Below are 17940 nucleotides of genomic sequence, written 5' to 3' on the forward strand. Positions count from 1 at the left end.
CTATGTGTCTACCTAGAAATTCTGTGACTAAGAATAGGAGAAGGGGTGTTGTTTTTTTGCTTCACTACTCCATATTTTCCCTAAGGGAATGGAAACAGTTGTTTGAATGTAGTTTATGCTTTAAACCCATATTAACTGCAAGCTCTCCACCCATCCTTATCTAGTAACTAGTTCCTTACATCAGTGATGTGCTGCCTCTTAACCAAGTACATACTACTGCTCTTGTCACCAAATTAAGTTTTTATATTTCCCCAGATGCTCATATGACTGGCTCCTTCTTCTTCAGGTCTCTGCTCAAACGTTGCCTCCTCAGATAATGCCATTCCTGAACTTCCCTATCTAAAGCAGCCTCTTATCTCATCACTATCTCTTACTTTGTTTTATTTTTTTTCATAGTATTTAAAAGTATTTATTTGATTTTATGATTTGTCCTCCCCCAATAGAATTTAAGTTCCATGAGAGCAGAGATCTTTTTAAACTCTGTATCCTCAGCACCTGGTTTATAGCACCTAGCACAGTGCCTCACACACAGGAAGAGGACAAAAAATGTTGAATGAATGAATGAATGACCAATCCTGCAGTAACTCTAGCGTTGAAAGGGCCCAGCAGGGAAACAAAACATAATTGACAATTACCAGATATAGGCCTCTGACGTTTACTTACTGACCTTAGAAATACCGGGGTGGAGCAGGGGAAGAAAGCTGTTTTGCAAGCTGGTGGGAAAATATCTGATTGTTACCTAAACTCATTTAATCTTGGAGGATTGATTCAAGGTGCAGGCAAATGCTTCTCAAAAGGAATGTTGTACCACTCAGCTCCATTAAATCCCTTCATCCAAATTCCTGGTCAGCTCATCTTCTTTTAGCGTTCTAGGTCACAGTTGATGGTGTTAACAGAAATCACCTAACTGGGTCTCTGTAATAATAAATATCAAAAGAATTGTAAGTGAATTGGTATTTCCCTTTCTTCCAGCCTGAGGCATGTACAATACCCACTGAATTTCAAGGGTACATCCCAGGGTGAATCTATGAATGAGAATAAAAGTGCAGCCATCCAAAAGGGAGATCTTGTTCTATATTCAGTTTGCTGACTTTCAACCAAATTTAGCATTATGTGAATGTTTAATAACAGTTCTTGATGCATGCCTTATACATAAGCCAGTAACAAGTTCTTTAAATATGCATAGGAGGTAACTCTAGCAAATGGAAAGCTAAATAAACACAAGTGTGAAGAGATATTCTTCCTGATAAATTATCAGCAATCATATCTTAGATGCTACACTTCCTGCTAAGGTATGAGGGGATGCTGAAGGGTTGTAGAGAGTGTCTAACATGTTAATATTGCTAATGGATTCTTGTGTTGAAAGTATATAACATAATTCATTACATATTATATGACTTCCTGGCATGGCACACAGGCTACTTGAAAGTCAAATTATTCATATGTTACTGCCTCTGAGGCTACACAAAACTTCAGCTTTCATATAATCATATAATCATTGATTTAAGAAATCTTTTCTTGAGAAAATAATTTTTTAATGAGCTTGAGAACTAAAACAATCATCAATTTCTAAAACAGAAGTCATTATTTTCCTTGTAAACCAGATGTTCCTCTAGGGTTCCACCTTAGCTAATGGCAAGACAATCCTCCCAGGCACTTGGTGGTATCCAGTTTTTCCCCACATTCCCAGTGTCCACAGAAAAGCACACAAGTGCCCTCCTCATCTCCTCTCAACTAGGTAACAACAAATAGCTTCTTAACTTTTATCTCTACCAGCCGCATACAATTTGAATTCCTTTCTTATGGCATTCCAGGTACAGCCCAATTTGGATTCATTTCACTTTCTAACATTACCCCTCACTACAAATCCCCCAAGCAAACCTGATTCCTAAATAAGTTAAAAACGTTCATAGCTCTGTGTCATTGTTCATACTGTTCCCTGATTCTGAAATGCTGAAATACTATCCCCTTCCATCTGTTCTTTCTTCCTGTTCATCCTCTGGTGCTCAGCTCAGTTGCCACTTCCTTAGTAAACTATCCCAATAGCAACTCCTTCAGTAGGAGTAGAAACTCCTTCCACCTTGCTCCCGTGACATTTTGCTTGTTTATAATAAAATTATTATCATTATTATTATTAAAGGCCTTACTATGTGCCAGACACTTTGCTAAGCAAGCATTAACTCATTTAATCATCACCATTATTATTCCATCTTACAGAGGCCTCTACAAGATTAACTTGTTTAAAGCCAGGCAGTTAGTAAGTGGGGAATTGAAATCCAGATCCTGTAACCCCACAGACATGCTCTTTTTGAGCATTCTGCCTGATACTATAATTAGTATTCATAACTCTGTCTCTCCACCGAAACTGTACACTCCTTGAGGTGTGGGGTTGTGTCTTTGTAGCTCTGCATTCCCAGTCTAGCACTGTGTTTTGTGCATAACAGCTGTTCGAATTCTTTAATGAATTAACAGAAAAGAGGATGCAGAAGTCTGACAACTCTTTTTTCTTACACTACTCCTTTCTCTCCTACCATCCACCTCCCCAGCTTATTAGTACAGATTACAAAAACTACACACAATCTGTAAAGCAGAAGCTGCAGCCATCTCAGAGCTCTGAGATCCACATTAGCTGAACTGCCCTGAGAAGTAAAGCAGCAGCAGCACCACATGATGAGCAGCCTAACACAGGCGCAACACTTGAGAGCCAGCTAGAAATATGACCGCAGTTTGAGTTAATTTCCACACAACTGGCAACGGTTTTGTCTAAGCTGCAAGCATCCCAGCCCTCCAAGCATTACTACTATAATATTTATTGAGCAATAACAATTGCTAGATGCAATTCAGAATGTTGAACTGGACATTATCTTTACTCAGGAGACTGTGAATTTAAATTCTACAGACTTACAGAAATATCTCCCACCCATACATGTATTCAATAAGCAATGCAGCAATATTCCTCCAGTGGGTCAAAGTACCCCTGGATACTGAATGAGACACTCACTGAAGATGCATTAACTTACCCAGGCTGAGACAAAAGCATTTAGTGTGCTAGAGTAGTAACTTGTTATACAGACCTTAGTGTCCCATACAAGTTAGTACAGCTTCTAAATGTACTAAATATTCTAACTAACATAGTTTATGATGTGAGATCAAAGATGTGGCCAAGACTGGCCCTGGAAAAAAAAAATGTACACGAGCTAGAAATATACATCTCACCTCTCCTAATAGCATCACCTTCTGCTTTCTGGTATGTGCCTTTATTACACTAGGTCCATCCCATTTCTAATTTAACTAATCTCTGCTAAACATTTAACTGGCAATGGGCCAATCAATGCATTACATTTTAAAGTTAAATTTAATTTTGATCAAAGTAATTCATGCACATCCTTTTGAAAGTAAAACATGACAAAAAGTCCTCTAGCCTACCCTTTCCCAATCCCTACTTCTGTTTCCTTGTGGTTACCACTTTCAGTCCTTTTAGCCATTTCTTTTGGTGTTTACATCAACTTTATAAATAATGTGCTAATACAGTTATTTCTTGATTTTTAAATTTTAAACATTATTTGCTTCCTTCTGGAAAAGAAATTACCTGTCAACACATCCTCCACACACCCCCAAAAAGCATACACATATTTCCCCTTCGTTATCTTCGCAACATAACTACAGCATACTTTTAGGTTAAATCTATAATTGAAGTTTCCATAATTATGAATCTATTAATATTGTTTACAAGCTCAGTCACATAATATAATTAGAGTTCTTGAACAGCATTTTATTTCCTAAAAGTTTATACTTCCTCTGTTTTATGGGTTGCTTGATCTTCTATACACCTATCGTCAATTCATTCTCAAACTCTCCATTAGAACTGAAAACTCCTCTCAGTGTAGTCAAACACCTCATGCAATCTGTCAGTTTAATTTGTTTCTTGGAGACCACCCTATAGACTCCTCTGTCCTTCCACTATAATCTGGACTGATTGTTTTTGAGGCTGCTGGATACCTACCACTGTGGGGCTCCCCTTTGCCATCATCCTGAGAATTCCCTTTGCCTCCCTCCTGTGCTAGACTCATCTTTTTTATTTCATGCCTTCCTCTTTCTTATTTTACTTATTCGCTTTCATGGAGTATACCCTTCCATGTTTTTTTTGAAAAAAGGTGCAGGGACACTTATGTTGTTGAGACCTCACATATCTGCTAACACATTTACCCTCATGTTTAGATAGGTATAAAACTTTAGTTTGGTATGCGTTTTCTCTCAGAATTTTTATAGCATTTCTCCACTGTTTTCTAGTTTTTAGATAGAGAAACTGAGGGTCAGTGTAGTCAGTGGTAAAATCAGGCCTCAAGATCACATCTCTCTAATTCTAAGCCCAGGAATATTCATCCCCTATAATACCCAGTTTCTATTTACTAAAGTATGGAGGGATAAAATGGAACTACTTCCAGGTATTTGTAACTAGATAAAGGGCTCATTTGTAGACCTAAAGCTTGAGTCAAAGGAGTGAAGTTATAATGGTAAAACAATCAATGATACATAGTTAATTTGAGGGACAGGATCCCTCAAATCACAGGGCATAACTTCTAATTCTACCCAGTGTGTCAAGCTGGTAGCATGCCCTGAAGTTTCTTGGGACTCCAGAAATTAAGTTTTGGAAGACAATTCTCCATGGGTCGCTCACATTTCTACACATCTTTTAAGTAGAAGCACTGACTGCCTTTGTTCCCAACTATCTTTTCTAGGATGTATGTGTAGTGAACAGCCATGGGAGATATAGATAATGTATTGCTCTGGAGCAAAGGGCAGGTTTGCTTTCATCCTTGGAAGTTAGAAATAATGTCTCCTGGGGCTTCCCTGGTGGTGCAGTGGTTGAGAATCCGCCTGCCAGTACAGGGGACACGGGTTCGAGCCCTGGTCTGGGAGGATCCCACATGCCGCAGAGCAACTGGGCCCGTGAGCCACAATTACTGAGCCTGCGCGTCTGGAGCCTGTGCTCCGCAACAAGAGAGGCCGCGATAGTGAGAGGTCCGCGCACCGCGACGAAGAGTGGCCCCCGCTCGCCGCAACTAGAGAAAGCCCTGGCACAGAAACAAAGACCCAACACAGCCAAAAATAAATTCATTAATTAATTAATTTTTTAAAAAAAAAGAAATAATGTCTCCTGGAGGAAAAGGCAGACATGCCTACTACCCATTATAAACAATTTGGGTTCCCTAAGCTCAGGGTTCCTCACCTATGATACTCCTCATTGCATGTGTGAATATCACCTGATCCTCTTCACATTGCCCAGCAAGAGTCGAGGCTCAAGGAATCGACACAAATGCTGATACTCTGGCTACTGCTAGTACTATGAGTCATATAAACTGTCCTTGGTTTCTGATCCAGGAATATCATGTCTTCTGCCAGCTCCAATGAAACTGGCAGACTAAATTGTTGGCTTCCAAGTAGGACAAAATTCAGACCTTTTTCAGTTCTTGAGAGAGAGATATCCAAAAATATACGGGACAAACATTTGGGGGAATATATGGATTTAAAAGAGTTTCCTATTAAAAAAAGTTTTGGCTTGGGAATACAGAATTCAAACCCAACTATAGTGTAGGAGTCTGGAAATTAAATATACCTGAAATTTGGCTTCAACAAGCTAAATAGTTTTGCAATGCACTTGAAGTGCCTATGTGTTTCTTATTATTATTCAATATTTCTGTGATCAAGCATTCTCTATTTTTGCAGAGCTCGTCACAAAATATTTATTCTCTAAGATATGACCGTTTGGGAGGTAGCAGGAAAAAGGGTCCCTTACAATTAACGAAAGTCTTTAAGGGCTATTTCAATTATTTCTGTAGACCCAAAACACAATAAAATCTCTGAAATGTCTTAGAAACCCTTAACTTAAGCTAAGCTGTAATACCAGGAAATATCTTCTGAATACATGGCCTGATCTGCTTTTGGTATCAATGGCAACACCACTGAATGCATTAAAGAATGTGAACTCTCACCTTATAAAGTGCTTTATGTTCAGTATTACTGCAAGTTAATCTTCATCATCTCATCAGATGAAGAATACCCAGAATAAAAATAGTGTCAATAAGAAAATACCTGTTTTCCATCATGCAATATGCAGTTCTGATCCAATGAGAAAGAACAGTTCAGAGCCTAGCGTATATGAAAGTAAGTCCCTGAAACACTGTAATTCTAAAAAGTTCATTTATTGTGCTGTCACCTCCCAAAGTCATCCTAGTGTAGAGATCACCTAAGAGAACCATAGGAAGGTTCTGTGATCAAAACAGCATTATGATGAACGTCTGCTAGAGCTGTGGTAAAGGGGAAAGAACATAGATTACAGATTCAGGAGAATGCTATTCAAATTCTGGCTCCACTCTGACCCATCATGAAGCTTTGGGTATATATTTTTTCCTGAGCTCGACTTCCTTATCTGAAAACTGTCTGTGGTTATACCCAACACAGTTGTTTTGAGGATCACGAGGCAGTGTTATGTGCGAATGTCTGGCACATAAAAGCCTCCTAATAAATGAGACCTGGAGCAGTGCTAGGCTTTCCAGATTAAAATGATACAGAATCCTCAGACTCTGTCTACTTAAAATAAGAGATAATTTTTCCTTATGTTATATAAAGTGTTTCTTCTTAAGAAAAGTTAACCTCTTTTCTGAGATTACTGTGTCAAGACTAAAGTGGAAATAGACGTGATACCTGCTAATAGAGAGCCTTGAGCATCAAGTAGGGAATTTGGGCTTTATTCCGTAGGCTATGAGGAAATAGTTAATGTTTCTAAACTAGGGAATGACAGCTTAAGGAAAATTAATCTGATAGCAATGAATAAAATGATTCGGTGGCAGTACAACAAGAAAGGCCAGTTAGGAGGCAATTTAAATATTCCAGAGCAGAGGCATCAGACGTTCAAGTAATGGTGATAGTATTGACAGACCTGATATGAAGTCAAAAAAACCCTTACTGGTGATAAACTGCTCAAGTAAAGAGAGTTTACCCTTCAGATGATAGTGTGTTTATCATACACTTCACAAAATGATTCTTTCAGGTAGATAAGTTGACATTTTTACATACTGTTCTTAATAACATGTGTCTAAAAGTGCATCTTGGTTTAAAACAGACACTTTTAAGTAAGGTATATATATTTATTATAACACAAACTCCTCAGTTTTGAGGGAGGGGGATAGAAAAATTATCTTGAAAAGACAAGCTATGAATTTGAGAGTTTAGTAAACAAAGTCAAGGTTCTGGCTTCAGCTTTTAGTTTATAAACATGTTAATAAGTTTTTTATGCAATTAGAATAGGAAATAGACTAAGAATAGGAAAACACTGAGTATTCTGTTACAGGTTTGTGTGACGGCAGAAGGCCCCCCAGTTGCAGGGAATCGTGGCTAACATTTCTGGTTATGCAGGACAGAAGAAATCATCTCATTATTTGTGTTCCATTTATGACTGGAAACTCATCCTCTCAAATATTGCCATGATTTTCAGCAAGCAAGATCATTTAGGTTTGCCATCTCAGGGGCTATTAAGAAATATTGGGTGGATATTACTAGGTTCATGTGCTTGTTTACTTCTTTCATTTTCCTCTTTGCTGACCAAAGGAAATCACAAACCATTATGTGCAACTGTGCCATCATTACAGATTTATGAGAGAAATAAATGACTTCTTTGATGGATTTAAAAATGCAGAAGCCTTAAGTAGATGCTTTCCTCAAAACATAATTCTATTCCCATTCCCAAATCTGATCTCTCTCAAACTCCCTCTTCCTTTGGAACCACTAATCATGATGCAGAGAAAACAGAATTTTAAAAAAAAATTTCATATAACCTACCACTATAGTATTCAATTCTTCAAACAAATCATAATTGTATCTGACATTCATTTTCTTAAGGGCAAGGTAAGTTTCATAGAAAATGTCAGTTCCCTAACGATTAAGTAAGGAGTATAAAAGCTCATGAGTGGTAAACCATGCCCCCCAAAGTATGACAGTTTTAGTCAACTACATCTCAAATAGTGAGGAATAACTGAACATTTTAAAATATGGAATTCTCAAATAGAAACTGGGAAGAGTTAAACTTGACAAGAAGATCTAAAGAAACATAGTCCAATTAGGCATTAAACAACTATTATGCCAAATGCATGGTTGTAGTAAATTTTCATACAGACTTTATCAGGTAGCATAAGAAAGCCAGTGAGTGGTAAGGCAACCAATCAAGCTTGCCAACAAAGCCAAGTCCTCTCAGTACTAGAATAAAGAAGATGAGAGAAATTGAAGTGAAAAGAGAAGGGGTGTGGTAGACTGCAAAAGGTGGCACACAAACTCCTCCCATTCCTGTATGTGTGCACTCTATGTGCACTATTCCTGTATGTGTGCAAACTCCTCCCCTGTGCACTCTGACTTTGTGTCCTGTGGATGAGCCTGGGCGAGTCTACTGATGATGACAGAAGTGTAGCTTCGCTCCCAACAGACACAGAGCCACCAGGCATGTATAGAGCCATCCTAGACCTTCTAGCCCAAGTTGAGCAAGTTTTGATGATAAAAAAAAAACACAGCCAACCCACAAAACTGTGAGAAATATAGATATTATTGTTTTAATCCAAAGCTATGGACAGTCTGTTATATAGCAAAGGCTAACTGATATAGAAAGTGGTACTAGGACAGGAGGAGCACTGCTGTAACAGCAACTTAAAATATGTAGCATTCACTTTAGGACAAGGTGGTAGACAGAGACTGGAAAAGTGGCAAAAAAAATAAAATGTTAGCCAAAATTGGGAAAATGGTAAATAAATTGTTAGCAGAGTCTAGAAAATGGGTAAAGAAACTGCTACAGCACCCTGGAAAAATGGTAATCTCTGTTATATAGCAGTGAAACAATGGCCAAACTGTTGTCTATGATAAATTATAAGACAGAAAATTTTCCTAAAGAATTTGTTAATTTGCTACAGCAGTAGTCCCAGGGAAAATGTTGAAGGAGTATTTATTGCATAAGATAAGGGACAACAAAGGAGAGATGAGTTAAAGAAAGAACTGTGCAGTTATCTTGCAGAATTCATAGGCAACATAAAGGAGTCAGGACTTGAGAACTTAGAAAATAAAACTATTTCACATCGCTGGTCTCTCTTGCCATTAAAGATTCTCAAAGTAAGAACTGACTTCAAGGTAAAGATCCAAATCAAGGGTGTGGCTGAAAGACCCTCTGTTAAACCATTGAACAGTGTAAGGTAGTGCCTAGAACCTTAAGGATGTCTGATCACAGCAGCCTAACATGCTGCCCAAAGTTGAAAGTGGGCTTCTCAAAAAGAGTTGGTGATGTGGCCTTTAGGGCATAGAGTGGGCCCAAATTAGATTCACAGGAAGCCCACAAGTTTTTAAGAGAGTTGGACTAAAACAAAGAATTCAAAATGAAAAGATTTATCTGGGCCCCCAATTTTCTACATGCAAGAAGCAGACTAAGAAAGCAACCCAACTACAAACATGAGCTATAAAGGAGGGAGGAAAGAGCTCAGAGGGCCATAAACTCCTTTCCTCTGAGAAGAATCTCAAAGGACAATAAGCCAGGGAGTCAATTCTAGGAAGAAGAAGTGGGCCCTCATCAAGAAAGTTTACCTGCTTCTTGCGTAAAGGGAATCTTGCAACATGTGCCAGGCTGCAGTTGAGAACTGCTATGGACAATTATTTTTCAGGTGTTAGAAAAAGTTTATTATTCTGATTATTACTTCCTTAAGAACTTTGGTATATAAAGTGTTCCAGGGGTGACGGCTTTGTTCCCTAGTGATTGAAGCTAGAACCACAACAAAACGGTACACCCAAAATAGCAGTTATATTCTTTCTTGGATCTTAGAAAGGTGCCAATTTTCCACAATAGAAACTATGTTAGCTTACCCATTTTAATCAGTAACCTTTGAATTATAGATTATCAGAATTATAAGCTTAGATGAAAATCTTGCTAGTTTCACTAATTTGAATTTCAGTTTTTTCTTCCCTGATCAAATCTATATATTCTAGTGTTTATGCCCCAAATCCTCATCTGGGTTTACCACTTTATCTTTTTATATATATATATATATAAATTTTACTAAAGTTTACGGATAAAGTTTATAATAAACTGCACGTTTAAAGTGTACAATTTTTACACATGTACACACCCATGAAATCATCACTACAATCAAAATAGTGAAAATATCTATTATCTCCCAGAGCTTTCACTTGCGCTTTTGTAATCCCTCCATCCCAAGCAGTCATCAATCTCTCCTTTCTATCACTATAGATTAGTTTCGAATTTTCTAGTTCAGTCATATATACTCTTTTTTGGCTGGCTTCTTTCACTCCACATGATAAATCTAAGATTCATCCGTGTTGTTATAGGTTCATTTTTTAAAACTGCTGAGTAGTATTTCATTTTGTGGATATGCCAAAGCTACTTCATCTTTTATATTGAATAGAAAGGGATTTGTGCAAGTAGTTCCTGGGGCGTGGGCGGTCGGGGGAATAGGCTCTCTAAAATTAGTGTTTACTAATTATAAACAGAAATATCTCAGTTCTTCCTGGAATTGTACCTCCCTAATTTTTTTTAAGTCACTTCCGTTGTACACTTCAAAGGGCCATTGAGAAAGAAGCAGCAAATCATGTTAATCTGGCCAGGTATGAGAGCACAAGTTCAGGCCCAGTGTCCTCAACAATACAATTAAGGATACAAGTAGTGAGGAAGGTGGGACTTCAAATGGGAATGTTTACTGCAATGACCCTGTCCCTGTATCTCTATTTTATGTAGGGTGTGAGGCCAGATAACTTCAAGAGGAACTGCACCTGAGAAGTTGTATTCAGGGAACCTCATCGACATCTGGACCAGTTACATATCAAAGATCCTGTAATTCAATCCTGACACCTTAGGATAACATTTTGGGGGAGGAAAGGTCCTGTGATATGAGTGAGCATATTTTACAAGAAGGAAAAATGTGAATGACTTGTGGCCAGAAGGCAGATTGGTAAACTAAAAAATGGCCACGTATTCCTCCCATCCCTGAATGCAAGCCCTTTTGCTATTTGACTTTGCAGCTCAGCCCATCAAAAGGTGGAATCTATTTTTCTACCCGTCAGATCTGAGCTTGATCACGTGACTTGCTTTAGCAAATAGCACATTGACAAGCAAGATATAAATACAGGCTTAAAAGTGCTTGTACATGGGGGCTTGCCCTCTGTTGTTGCTTGAAATCTCTCTGCCACCATGTGAAGGAGCCTGGGCTAGCCTGCTGGATGATGACAGACATGTGGCTGTCATCCCAGCTGACACAGAGCAACCTCTAGTCATGGGATGGAGGCTATCCTAGACCACATCAAGCTTGGCCAAGCCAGTCCAGACCAGAAGAACCTCCCAGTCCCCAACAGAACCATGAAAAATAATAGATGTTGTTTAATCCACTAAGTTTAGGTATGGTTTTTACCCCCCAACATTAAATGGATAAAAGGGGTTCTTCCTAAAGAAACCTCTTTAGAAAGACTGCAGCAAGAGCAGAAAAGATAAAGGAACCTATAAACCAGAACAAGATTTCGCAGAAAAGTTTCTAAAAGAAAATGGAAAGAGTAAAGCAGAGGGGAAGTGAAGGAGAAGAAAAGAAAAGACAATATAATTGACACGTGCCAAATTTGATTTTTAAATTCCCAGAATCCATCTGGGCATCTATACAGATTCAGTTCATGCATCGATAGTTTTAATGCTACAGTAATGGACAACTTGGAATCTTCAACCCCAATCTAAGGTGAGTAGATCTGTGCATTGTTAGTATCTGTGTGCATTGTTCTACAATACTAAGGCAGGAAGATTATCTCATAAATTTAGAAAATTTTTCTTCAGCAAGAAGGAAAGAAATAAAAAGGGTTGTAGCATTTTAAACAACAATAAAAAATTAATCAGATTATGTCATTTCCCTGAGTCTTTCAATTAATCAAGAATATATTTTAATTAATAGATTACTTTCAGCAGGCCTCAGGACTTTTCTACTTGCTTTTCTGTCTGTCTGGAACACTCTTCTCCCACATATTTCCATGTTTTAAATGTTGCCTTTTGATAATGCCCTGCCTGACCACTCTTTTTAAATTATAAAACCGTTTCTGTTTCCTTTCTCTGCTCCATACTTAAAACCTTCGAATGTACTATATAACTTACTTATTGTTTGGCTTATTATCTCCCTTGCCCTACTAGAATGTAAGTTTCATAAAAGCAGGGATTTTTCTCTGTTTTTCTTATGGTTGTATCCAAACACCCAAAAGAGTGACAGGCACTTGGTAGGCCCTCAATAAACTTTCATTAAATGGAAGAATAAATTATTTTGTTGTTTCATTGTTCTTTGGTATTGTATTAGCAGACACTTGTGGTTTTCACTGCCAAAAAATAAACAAAAAATGTGACATAAATGTGGTATCCTGTTCACAGCAGTATTCAATACTGCCAGAGAGAGGTAAAACTTCAATATGAGCCAAGCCACTTGCTCAGAGCATATTAAGGAAATACAAGAAATCCTGCAAAGCCCCTAGGATGATCAGCTTGTGCCCTGAAACATGAGATTCCATTACCTTTATCTTAGTATTCGTAACTACAGTATTATGACTGGCCATAAAATTATCTACCTATCTTTCTAATTCATCCCTGGACTAAATCTATGACCACGCAAGGTACAAGGTAGTAAATTCCACAGCTTGGCCATACAGTGGGTGAAGAACTCTTTTCTTTATACTTTTTTTATACTAAATTTATATCAGCCATTAATTCTGCAGAATGAGTGACCCTTGTCGTAATAGTTGGAAGACACAAAATTAAGTAAATTGAGCCTGCAATAAGGATATGTCATTTTAGTCTCTTTGTATGGTCATGCTCCATTTGTCATGTGAACATGTGGCTGTGTTGGAAAGTATGAATAGCTACTTATTTTCATTTTAGGTTTTTACCTTCATGAGAGGATAGAAAGGAAAGGTCAGGATAGAGATAAAGGGAAAAGGAAGAAAAGATAAACAAACAAGGGACATATGAGACTGTCCAGATCATGGAGTGCTATCATTCTACTTGGGTTTTTTTTTAAATTGCTATGGCCTAAGATAATAAGATAAAGGAAATTGATTCAATCAATTTTAAGGCCGAATTTTTCCTGGGTAATGGTAACAAGCATTTGACTACTTCTATCCTTTAGGTTAGAAGCCAATGAAAGAAGAAGGATTTGCTCTTGACAGAATCTTATTCTTAAGGCTAAGGTTATCTTTAAAACCTGATAACAGAGTACTTTCTAATATAATTACTGCATGGGATTTGGGCACGTGTGTCATTTTTCACAGGCTGCAGTCCATTTCATTGAAGTGTCTAAGGTCAGCTAATAAGGGCAGTTTACTGCCTGCTGCATGATTAATCAGGTTGGAGGCCTTGGTAGGATTAAGCCTTGGAATAAACTGGGATTGTTTGTTTGTTTGTTTAGCTTTAGTAATTCAGGAGAGCGTTACTCATTGTACTAATTACAAATTTTGGTAAGAGCACAAGATGCTCCATTATTTAAGGTTAGACTTCCAATTAACTCTTTTAAGGATAATACACAGTTTTAATACAGAGCAAGAAATGGTGGACATAAGGTGTGAAACAGAAAAGCCTTTTTTCCACCTGCGGTTTTTAGGGAATGAAAAGTGTGCACGCTGATAAGCAATTAATATTGCAAATTGTAATATATTTATCAATATCTACATATGTTGGCACACATGCATTAGGAAAAAAATCATCATAGCTGTGAGGGGATTTTGCAATCATATAGTACAACATGAACATTTTACAGAAGAAGAAATGCGACCCTGAGAAGTGATATGTTCAAGGTAATAGAGCCACTCAGTGGAAGACAGGTCAGGCAATCGTGCTGGCTCTCATCAGTGGCCAACAATTCTGCCTAGGTTATAACATCTTGAAAGAGGAGGACCCCCTGACGTGTGACCAAAGGTTGGTCACTTTAAGATTTCATTCCAGGTCTTATTTGCTCAAGCCCAGAGAAATCTCTTCCTCTTTCTCCAGATCTGGAAAACTAGAAAGACTATTTCACCTTAGGCATGATCAAGGGAAAGCAACTTACGAATTTACAAGGAAAGAGTTGCAGTGGTCCTCCTTCCTCCGCGATTCCCCGGCTGAAAGATTAGTAGAATAGCTAAAGTCTTTTCAGTAGTGTACCCTTTGAAGCATATGACAACACGGATGAGGATGTTGATCTAATAGATACTAAAATATTATTTCCCAAAACATATGATTCCAGTTTTTTTTTTATATCATGACACATAATTATAACTTTAGGTCACATATTATGGGTCTGGCCTGAGGCATGGAATCATGCCACTATTGCTTCTACAATTACTAATTCTCTATTCTTTAGAGATATTTTTATGCTTTGTGTGCCACTCTGTTAAATGGAGTATGTTGTAATGAGTATATTTATGAGTCCAGCCATTGGCAGTGGGAACTGATACACTACGTAGCCTTGCACCTCATGTGTAACTGAATTACAACACAGACCTTAACAGCCAAGAGGTCTGTGTTCAGAGAAAAAAAGAATTTCAAAACATAAACCGTGTTCTTGGCACTAGCCTCGAATACTGGACATTCATAACCCACAAATGCCCAGACTATAAATTTGCAAGTTGCATTAATATGGCAGTAAAAGTCACTCTTCTGAAAGCTGCACTAGTAAAATATTTATAAATTCACATGGTTGTTCCTGGCAAATAACTACATCTGTCGGCTCTGTCTTTTTGTTCCTAGAGCAGCAGGGTTGGGGTCCTGTGTAATTCACGATATGTTCATAAAAAATTACTTTGGAAAAAGCAAGATGGAAGATATTTTGTTCTAGGGGGAAATATATCTGCTTCTCCAATGGTTTGGTGTTACTATTTGATCTCCTGAGATTTTTTTTCTCAACCAGGCTTTTTCTCTCAACAAGTTTTCCTTTTATTGGATTTATCTAGTTTCCAAATTAGCAAGTTAACTCCTATGGGGTTGTCTTACAAATTCCACATTGGTATGTACAACATAGTGGACTTTTCCAGTCTCAAGGTCAATATATATCAATGTCACACCATGAAGGAATTTTCTATGTATATTGCTATCTCCCTATAATATTTAGGAGACCCTTTCCATAGGGGGCTCTCTAGATAGACCTATCTAGACAGTTTGTTTATTTTTAAAATGGGAGAAAAATTTAAAAAGATAAGACACCAGATTACATTTTCCTATAGACGTATGTCGTCTAGGGTTATTCTTTTAGCCTACTGTTTCTGAAAAACACAGACAAACAAAAAAATTGCCCCCCAAAATCATACCTACTAACAAACAGGCTGAGTACTTGACAACAAAATGTGCTGTTTTATTTAGGTTTATATAATTTTTACTGCCATCTAGCTTTTCCTTCCCTTTCCCCCCACAAAAAAGGACTCAGATTGTTTATAATTGAAATGTATTTGTTATACAGACAGAAGAGTTAAAGGTGAGACCAAAGATATAAAACACCACATAGTACTATGGTCCTTAACTTTTTCTGAGTAATGCATCCCTTTGAGAATCTGATGAAAGCTTTGGGTTCTTTCCCCAGAAAAATGAAAGTGAGTATTCACATACACACAATACACACTTTTGCATACAAATCCAAGTGTTCAGAAACTACCAATACCATTTCACAGACCTCCACACAGGAAGGGTAAAGAAAAAGTACATCAGGAAACTAGAATAAAATTATTGATACAGTTAAGCAGGGGATTTAGCTCTAATTTTTGTAGCCAAAGGAAAAGAGAGAATTCCATGGGTTGTATAGATCTCAATGTTTAATAGACGAACACACACCAGCTTTTCAGGAGACGTATTTTAAGAGGAATTTGTCAGGTGAATGGATCTCTGATTAATTATTAAATATTCAATGAGCAATATCTTTAACAGCAGTTTTGCAAAGGTGCAAAACTATTTTTCACATGGCCATTTTTACATTGGTCCCTTAATGAATCCTGAGGATGTCCTTATTAAATAGTAATTTTTATGAGCGGTTACACCAACTGAGAACCTAGGTATCTGGCTTCTGTATCTGACCTGACATAGTAGCAGATGATTTTCCTCTAGAGAAAGCTCCACTATTCATAAGGCACAATGTGCCTGCAGTGGCCTTGTCTGAACTACAACTAAGAAGCTGCAACATCAGCGGGGCCTCCTGGGAAATTGTGCAGACTCACTCACCCACACACCTGGTGGGCTGCACGTGGAAAGAAGGGGACTCTAAGCAAGGCACCAAGAAATACATGACTTTAAGAGGCAGAACTAAAAACTATAAATAGATTAGATTGGGACGGAAGTCTTGCCTGATTAGATTTCCACAAACTGTGGAGAATCCTTTGGTTTATGTGTTGATCTTTTTTCAACCATAAAGTTGTTCTGGTCAGGCATATCACCTGGGAATGGGAAGAAACTGATTCCATAGCAACTAGTCCATAACAGAGGAAAAGAAGAACTGATCAGGGAAACCCAAAGCTAAGGAAAGAAGAGTATTATTAGATCACTATATAGAAATGGATTGCCTAATTATTTTGATCCACAAAATGCTATTCTGGTGATTAGCAACCCAAATCATATAATACACTTTTTTTTTTCAAAGAAACTGTCATATAAGCTTCTTTAAAGCTTTATGGAATGACGTCTTGCCAAGCCAGAAGAACTAAATTTCTTGTTAAGTTGCTCAGGACAGAAAGACCTGGAATCATTTGTATAAATAATGTCAAAATAGCCATTGTTTACCTGAACAAATGGAGGAGGGAGAATGGGGATTTACTTCTGGGATTCAGTTAATTTTGCACTTGGCATACATAGTATATGAAAAGAGTTTCCAACATTTGGGCTTGTAAGACCTGGATTGTATATTTATACCATTGTCTGGGATATATTTGGTGGCTAGAAAATTCTAAGCATGGCAGTCTTTCTCCAGAACGTTCTTTTGAGTGACATCTGGGGTGAATTAATTTTCTGTTCAGTCCCAGCTTTAGCTACAGATGTGGAGGTGTAAATGTGCTTTCCAGGAACTGTAGATTATATGGTCATGATGTAGACCACTTTTATTAGGAGCTCAAGTACCACATTTCCAGAAATATGAAGAATGGCAGCAAGGAAAAAAGCCTTTAGAGTTTAAATTACAACCACATCTAATGAACTCAGAGGTGTTTTTCACTTACTAGGGTATTGCTTTTCAACTCCTATAGCTTAAATGAACCTAGTGATCATAACAGTAAATATGGGTTCCAAAGGTATCCCAAGAGGTATCATTAGTCACATATTACATCCTTTTCTAATTTGTACACTTTCCATGTTTCAGGGTTTCACAGGACTGCTGAAACCTCCAGAATTTCATGTTTCCCTCAGCAGTCTACAATAACCCTTAGTCTGAATGACATGTATTATTTCCTCAGCAAACATGTGATGTGGGAAGCTTAGTAAAAGATTTATTATAAGAAACGGCTCAATGTTTTATTTCCTCCCTTAATTGAATACATTATTGCTCTGTGTTTAGAAATGCTGTGTTGATGTATTACACCTCAGAACAACCACGCACATGCCTTCTGCAGCAGGAAGGTTTATTAGACTACAAATCAGGATACAGATGTTGGAGGGAAAGCTATGGATGCTAAGTCGCATTACATTACAGCACATTTTAAATCTATAAATCATGATGGTCCAGCAGGTTTTTACTTTCAAAAATTAGATATTGGTACTCATGAAAATGAAGGAACTAGAAGCCCTCTCTTTCATCACATGTATATGATAAGTAAAGTGATAAGCTGCTACGGTGGTAGTTATGTCCCTGCAGATGGGAAAAAGGACGACGTAACTTGAAAAGAAAAATCTCACCTTCTTATTCTTTAGTACTAGTGTACAAGACCCATATT

At 37.7% G+C, this 17940-nt stretch overlaps 1 protein-coding gene across 3 annotated transcripts in view; it reads right to left on the reverse strand.

Annotated features, from left to right (window-relative positions):
- The window catches only part of SKAP2 (src kinase associated phosphoprotein 2), a 253461-nt gene that overhangs the window by 170764 nt on the left and 64757 nt on the right, over positions 1-17940 (reverse strand). The window contains exon 2 of one of the 3 annotated variants that reach the window (XM_082398009.1): positions 740-915. The exons of the other annotated variants lie outside the window; for them this stretch is intronic. Coding sequence (XP_082254135.1) covers positions 740-749 — 10 coding nt within the window. The 5' untranslated portion in view covers positions 750-915. The remainder of the gene's footprint in view (positions 1-739; positions 916-17940) is intronic. 3 annotated transcript variants of the gene reach the window in all.

Source organism: Balaenoptera borealis, assembly GCF_965194805.1.
Source record: "Balaenoptera borealis genome assembly, chromosome: 7".
Classification (NCBI taxonomy): Eukaryota; Metazoa; Chordata; class Mammalia; order Artiodactyla; family Balaenopteridae; genus Balaenoptera; species Balaenoptera borealis.